This window comes from Salvia splendens, chromosome 5 (assembly GCF_004379255.2).
Source record: "Salvia splendens isolate huo1 chromosome 5, SspV2, whole genome shotgun sequence".
Lineage (NCBI taxonomy): Eukaryota > Viridiplantae > Streptophyta > Magnoliopsida > Lamiales > Lamiaceae > Salvia > Salvia splendens.
In genome coordinates this window covers 36,935,116-36,942,889 of record NC_056036.1, presented here as the reverse complement: position 1 = coordinate 36,942,889, position 7,774 = coordinate 36,935,116, and the positions used below count along the sequence as shown (strand labels likewise).

Sequence of the window (7,774 nt, the reverse complement as noted above, 5' to 3'; positions counted from 1 at the left end):
TTTTGGGAGGTTTTGTTGCGTTGCATATGTTTTCGTCTTCATATAGGCAATGCGTGGATGCTGAATGTACCAGGAGTTTTTATGTGCTAATTGACTGCATTGCCCTCGAGGTGAACCGCTTCGGACATAGTTTTGGCGAGGGTGAGATGGTAATTTAGTTTGACGTAATATCACCGCCTTATGAATTTAGGAATTATTTTGTGTCCTTGTGGGAGAAGTATGTTTCATTAAATAACCCTATTAAATAAAAGTATAATTTACATAAATAATAAAATAAACATAGTAGTACAAGTTAAAAATAAAGTGGTGTTCCGTGGGGGAAAGTCGATATGAATACTTCAATTCAAAGGAATAATATGTTTCATCGGTTTGTTATTTTAAAAATATTTATTATTCCAAATGGATCATGATCCATTTTCTTGACGGTTGACGACACATTATTTTGTGCGAGTTTTTTTATATGTCAAGTGAAAAGTAAATAAAATAGGAAAATGAATAAAACAGAAAAAAATATTTACTTTTGAAAATGAATATCTTTGTTAAGAGATAAGCTAAAAAGAAAAAATAAATCATTTTTATAGGAAAAAAATATACTCTATATTCATCACCCGAAAATAGAGATTTTGGGAATAATATAGCATTTAATTTAAAATTGTGTAAGAGTAAAAGAGATAGAAAGAATAAAGAATAAAGGATTGGATTTTTGTTAGTGGAATTATAAAATTTGCCAAAAGTAAAGGTGATTATTTTTATGGAATAAAGTGAGTAATACCGTACTCATTTTGGCTTATTCACAATGACACTAGCAATATCTTAAAAGTGAGTCCCTATGGTATTTCTTAATATACGACGCAGATTCAAATGAAGTGTGAAAATAAGGTGTATTTTTTTTGTCAAAACAATATATATAAACAATGATTCATTACTAACTCATCATTTAATTGTTAATTACAACTAATTTTAGATCATAGGATTCTAAAAATCTTATGGTCTACAATTTATCATGTATGATTTCATGTTTTATTTTTTAGTATTAAAAAAATAATACTAGCAACTATCAAATTTAGGGTTTAGAAACACAATATCAATACAGTGTATGAAATACATCAATACAAAGACATGACAATGTCAATACAATTTTATATTAACATTGTACGAGCATTGTATTGACATATTATATGTCGTATATTGATATAAAGCTGTTAACGAAATTTATGAAATTTTTTGAAATTTTTTTCAAATTTTGACATCAGAACATATGCAAGTGAAATTTCGTTAGAATCCTTAAGAAATTATCTTTAATTTGATATATGTTGTGCGAAAAATTAATTTAAATCGAGAAAGTTATATACGTTTTAAAGTTATGTGATATTTTTCAAAAGTTAGTTATAACTAATTTGTTGTAAATTGACCTTAATACCCTTATTGACATTTTTTGTTGATCATATTTACATTCCGTGCGTGGCTGTTGATCTAAGCTCTTGATTTGAATATCTAATAGCTATTATTTAATTGTAGTTAGCAATTAAGTATAGAGTTAGCAATATAATACTCCCCTACAAACAATTTTATATCTGTTACATTTTCATTTAGAGTTGGAACGAATAATATTAAACCTGAAAAAGTTCAATCAATAGCAAATCCAACTATGCACATTTTTTGTGTCAAAATAAAATCAAGAATAGTTCTCTGTTTATTATCCGTTAATTTCTTGATGGGAGATAAATCATTTTACTAATTAAATTGCATATCATGCATTACATTAGAACCAAACAAGCAACACAACATTTACAAAAAATAAATAAAAATAACGTGTTGACTAAACGTCTAAATACGTGTAAAGTCAGTAATAAATTAAATTGGCATTCGAAACACTCCTGATAGATCAATAATGATAGTATAATACTACAAAACTGTCTTCATACAGTAACTAGTCTTTAAAACCCAACAACCCCCCCCCCCCCCCCCCCCCCCCCCCCCCCCCGCGGCAACACCACAAACATTAGAAACAAAATAAAATAAAATAAAATAAAATAAAATAAAATAAAATAAAATAAAATAAAATAAAATAAAATATCAGGCATGTTTCCCATTAAATTAAAGGACTGCATAAATTAGAGATCGAATTTCGACCATATGGTGGCCTTTTAACCTAAACTTAAATAATATTACTACAAATACTCTTATTTCCGCAAACACTAAACTTGGTCTTCAAATCAAGAACTTAACAGATTGTGTGAATTTTCCATGAGTTTTTCCAGGATGAAGATCTCTGCATCAAAATTTTTTTTTTGATTATTTTGTAAAATAAAAATATTTGTACTCCATACAGAGTAGTTTTTATCCACATTGCTAACTTATGCCACCTCTTATTGCCACATAAATTCACCTAGGATTAAATATGCCTCATCGATTTATACTATGACCGGAAAGACTCGTGGGAAATTCGCACAACTTGTTAAGTTGCTGAATTTAAACACTAATAAGTTTAAAGTTCCCAAGTAATACTAGATTTTGCCCAAAGTTGATGGTAATTCTGACCAATTTATTTAAGTTGAAGCTAAAAAGTCATCATGGACTCAAAAGTTCAAATTGTCATTTAAGAATAACCCTAAACTGAATGCATATATAAACTGCAAATTAAACTTCCAGACTTCATAAATACAACCACAGAAGCTACTGTCGGAAATAGCAGAAATACAGTAAATTTGCTGTAAAAACAAGCTTTAATATTTCCTCATTCTATGACAACTTTTTCAGTTATGATGATACTATGAACTTTCAAAGTTTTTTTATTACAAAACCCGAACTGTATGATGTAGGGAGAGTGCCAGGTTGTTGAAAACATGGCATTCTTATTTTAGTACTACTAGTAGACACAGTAATTTTAAGGAGACCATCAAAATTAAAAGGAAAGAAGTCATAAACATGTAAACTTATTTTCTATATGACTCTAATCGCCTTGCTAAAAAGACGTTGTCTAATAGGCGATCCCACACAGTCAAAATGCCGGACACTAGTCATATGACATGCAGTTTCAGTTGCAACATGTTAAATCTTCATGACATTAACACAGAATTAAAAAGTCCTGCAGAAATTAGTAATGAAAAACTGAACAACTTGCAAAATCTAATTGTATACATGAATAAGGAAAAATAAAACAAGCTAGTTTCCAGATTTTAGGCATCGAGAAAGGGATCTAGCCATGCACTATATTGTAAAAGGAACTGCACAAGGTAGGTTAAGATGGAGACAATAACAAAAGAGGAAGAATTTGAGTAAGTATCACACACCTGTAGCCTCAAGAAACTAGACAATAGTTGCCCGGCTACAACCATAGAATCTCATCAGGTGCAGATGCAATGGCCAAACACCAAAATCTGGATACCGAAAACACGACAGAATTAGAGGCATGCAGCATTTGTTTTCCAAGTACAATGACTAAAACAGGAAGATTGGGATTATGAAAAAACTTGCAGGCAGAATAAAAACTGAGCAAAAACTGAAGAGAACCTCAAAACACTTCTCACCTGCGATGGAGAACAGAAGCTGCCTAAATGAACGGAACCCAGATAACAGCATCAATTCTACAAATCATGTCAACTGCAGAAAAAAAGGAAGGAATACAAAACCACATGAATCAAAACTTCACTGAACTACCAAAAACTGAAACAATAAATGGCCTGTTAACAAATTATTTTGTTTTAATGGTTAGTGAACTTCACATTCATTGAAAGGTGTAAACACAAAACCGGCATTCAGCAACCAAAATCCAATTACCATCAGTATCAATGACGAATAAAGTAAACTACAAAACTTTGAACCTACATACGTACCACTATTAAACTCCCTCATAACCCCCAAGGAAAGGCCTACTGAACAAAATAATTTCATCTCTAAATATGAGTCATATTTTCATGACAATTAAATTCCCAAGATAATATAAAGGATACACAGCTTTCTTACTACTGTTTCTAGAGTATAAACTATAAATATATCCCTTGTCATACTTTAGATGTGCTGGTTATTTCCATAAAAGTGAAAAATATGAGTAAATAATCAAAGAGATTACACACACAAAATACACTGGAAAACCAAAACCCCTAGATGGTTTGATGATGTAAAATTTGTTGCACTTTCTTCTAATCCTATCCCTTTTAAAAAATTACCTGTATGCTGGTGATAGAATACTTTAGTCACGTTTATATGCATTACTTCTTGCACGCGAGGGGAATATATTAGTTACATTACTTTCTTTTTGACTTACCTGCAAAAAAGATGTTTGGCTATTAGACTTACTCTGGTTTAAACAATGAATAAGTAAGAATGACAAAGCATCAAATACAGACTAGGATGAAAACAAAAAAAAGAGAAATGAAACTAGAGACAATAGAAGCAATTACCTATAGTTGGCCCACAAATTTCTGGACTCAAGTGCCTCATAAAATGTTCAATGACAGATTGAGGCAGCAAGATAACCCTCTGACTAAACAGGTTTAGTCATTGGTTCGTTCACTTTCCCAACTGCAGCAGTAGTTTCAAACAATAAACCTGGGTGAACACTATTTAATGCCTTGAACTCTATTTCATTTGCTTCTCGTGACATCCCTGCCTTTCTTAGGCAAGATATCAAAGATCTTACAGTGATATTATCGGGTACACACCCCACTGATACCATCTTTTCATACAATCGAATACCTTCAAACACTCTCCCTTTCATACAGAGCCCCAAAATGAGAATGGTGAAAGTCATCTTGTCATGGATACATCCTTTTGCCTCCATTTCTTCAGCAACCACATTTGCTTCATCTACATTTCCCACTTTACAATAACCATCAATAACAGGGTTGTAAACAAATGGCCCTGGGACAATGTCTTCCCTCTTCTTCAACTGATTAAGCAAATCACGTGCCTCATTTAGTCTATTCACTTTGCATAGGGCACTAATTAAAATTGAAAAGGTAAAAATGTTAGGAGGCACCTTCCTATCGTTCATGTCATCCCAGAATCTCACACCTTGAGCCAAGTCTCCAAGGCGGCAACAACCATCCATGAGAGAGGTGAAGGTGATAACATCAGGGCAATAACCACCAATCACCATCCTCTCATACATCTTAATCGCTGAAGCCAACTCACCCTTTTTACCATAACCATTAATAATAGCATTAAAAGTAAACAAATTTGGTCTGACCCCTCTATCAATCATCCTATCGAAAATAGTCACAGCTCTATTTAACTTACCCAATTTACAGTATCCAGAGATGAGTGTTGTATAAGTCACAACATTTGGAGAAAATCCAGATTGCAGTTCAACTTCTCTTAGTAACTCCTCTGCTCTATCTACTCTACCAACGCTACATAACCCATTAATAAGTGTGTTATACGTAACAAGATCCGGATAACAATCAAAATCCCTCATAACATCAAAGAGCTCAAAAGCCTTCTCAACCTTACTAGCACGACATAGTCCTTGCACCACTATGTTAAAGCTACAATTATCGGGATCAAAGCTTCTTAACCTTAATATATGTCCTCTGAAAAATACAACAGCCTCATTTATGCAATTTTTACGCACTAGAATGCTCAGATAATTATTATATACAAAAGAACTAACTCTTTTCTCTTTCTCAACGCAGAATTCAGCTTCAGCAATCAAAATTTCTTCTGCTACCCTAAACATACCCGCCTTAGCTACTGCAGAAACTAACAAATCAAGAAGTGAGGTATTCGGCCAAAAGCCATCAAATTTCATACTTTCATACACCATTTTAGCTGAATCATAAAGACCCTTCTTGCATAGTGATGGAGTACGTACTAAACAAGCCCAACAACAGTAAAGCCCAAGAAAGAGTATCAGTTCGGCATGGCTAAAGAGTATCAGTCCGGCATGACTCAAGAGTTCAGTTCGGCACAACCACAGAGTTCGGCCCCAGCCTACAGCTCGGTAAATGCCAACCAATCAAACTCTGCTCTGGTCGGCATCAAGCTCTACTCTCAGATCGGCAAAAGCTGCTCGGCAATAATTCAGCAGTCCGGTCTCAGTATTCGACCGAACTAGGAAATAGTGGACTCATGCAAGATTTCCACCTCCGCTACACCGATTATCTATTTAGTGGTGTCAAGCAGTCATTAACTCATGCAGGATAGTGGACCCATGCAAGGTCGCCACGACTTCCACGACATCCACTACCTAATAAATGCTGCATGCCACGATCTAGGTTCAATGTATAAATAGAACCTAGGTCAGATAGATACTTCTTCTGAAAAACTTCTGTTAAGCTCTCTAAAGAGAAAATAGCAAATAGCAAGTCTGTATTGTTAGCTGTAGAAAACAGATCAAGCAATACAACTCTGCCCTCTTTTCTTCCCGTGGATGTAGATTTACCTCAGTAAATCGAACCACGTAAAATTCTCTGTGTCGTGATCTGTATTTTCCTGCATTTACTAACATCAAAAATTCGCCGATTCATCACTGGCGCCGTCTGTGGGAAACAGAGAACCAAATTTGTGATAAAGCGAATTTTTGACCCTTTTTCCACCCCAAAAAAAATGCATACCAGATCACATACCACCCGTAATACCGTTCGTGATCACCGTGAGGAAGCTAGTCCAGCTCGCAGGTCTGAAAAACGGCCTCGGGAGACATCTACCTCCGGTTCTCACGAAGGAGGAACAAGCCACTCCAGGAGTCATCGCACCGAGTCTTCCCAGCAGCCCGATTTAAATGAAGCTGTCAAGCTGTTCTTGGCCGAGAAGCAGGAGGAGTTCTTAACCTTCCTGCAGAAGAGCCAACAGCCGGAGAAGACAACGGCGGATTCTCCCTCCTCATCCAGACATGAAAGTCACTACCGCAGTAGTGACGTGTCTTCCAGGAGAAAGAATCCTCAACCCCGACATGTTCCAGTTCCTCCTCGGTACCGGAACCACAGGAGAACTCCATCTCCTCCGTACCGAAGAGATGTCGGGTTCGCCATGTACGGAGCATTAAAGACTCCGTTCTCGGACGACATCACCCGAACTCCTTTGCCGCGGAACTATCGGACACCGTCAATGACTTATGACGGGCTAGAGGATCCTCATGATTTCTTGGGACGCTATCAATATAATATGGCGAACCAGGGTCTCAATGAGGTCCACATGTGCAAGCTGTTTCCCGAGCTGCTCGTCGGGAACGCCAGAAGATGGTTCGACAGCCTTCCTCAAGGCAGCATTAGATCCTACCGAGATCTAATGGATGCTTTCCACAGGAGGTTCTTTCAGAAAGCGGAAGCCCGGATCACTTCGGCTCAGCTGCTTTCCATTCGTCAAGGTCGCGACGAAAAAATCAGCGACTTCATGACAAGATTCCACAAGGAATGCCTGCAAGTAGACGATCTCAACGATCTGCTTGTCATCTCGGCATTCCAAAATGGAATCCTGCCCGGAGCTCTCTACAGGAAGCTCGTTGAGTGCGGTCCGCAGACAGCTCAGGAAATGTGGGACATTGCGGACCAGTACTCCCGGGCCGATGAGGCAGACCGTCTCAAACGGTCGTTAGACAGCTCATCGTCCCGAGAAGACAGAAGGAAGCCCGATCATAGCGATCGCGGGCATCCTCGCCGGACTCCATTTGAAAGAATTCAAAGGGCTCCGGTGCAAGACAGATTGGGACCCCGTCTCAATCCCGAGAAGCCGCCCGCTCAGTTCGTACCACTGAACAAGTCAAGAGCGGAAATTTTCGAACTACATTCCGATATGTTCGAAAGACCAAAGCGGATGACGAAATCAGCCGCGC

At 36.8% G+C, this 7,774-nt stretch overlaps 1 protein-coding gene across 5 annotated transcripts; it reads right to left on the bottom strand.

Moving 5' to 3' along the window:
- Positions 1-1,991: 1,991 nt before the first annotated feature.
- On the bottom strand, positions 1,992-5,922 carry LOC121805922 (pentatricopeptide repeat-containing protein At2g06000-like). 5 transcript variants are annotated; one of them, XM_042205965.1, is made up of 5 exons: positions 4,404-5,922; positions 4,170-4,267; positions 3,531-3,603; positions 3,294-3,380; positions 1,992-2,272 (listed from the first exon to the last, which is right to left on the bottom strand). In XM_042205965.1, exon 1 carries the CDS (start codon positions 5,765-5,767, stop codon positions 4,487-4,489), a length of 1,281 nt encoding a protein of 426 aa, XP_042061899.1. In that variant the 5' UTR covers positions 5,768-5,922; the 3' UTR covers positions 1,992-2,272; positions 3,294-3,380; positions 3,531-3,603; positions 4,170-4,267; positions 4,404-4,486. The 5 variants fall into 5 exon arrangements, with proteins under 5 accessions (XP_042061899.1, XP_042061898.1, XP_042061901.1 ...); XM_042205964.1 differs by lacking the exon at positions 1,992-2,272 and adding an exon at positions 2,284-3,088; XM_042205967.1 differs by lacking the exon at positions 1,992-2,272 and having other exon boundaries at positions 2,284-3,380; positions 4,404-4,891; positions 4,982-5,922.
- Between the last annotated feature and the right edge of the window lie 1,852 nt (positions 5,923-7,774).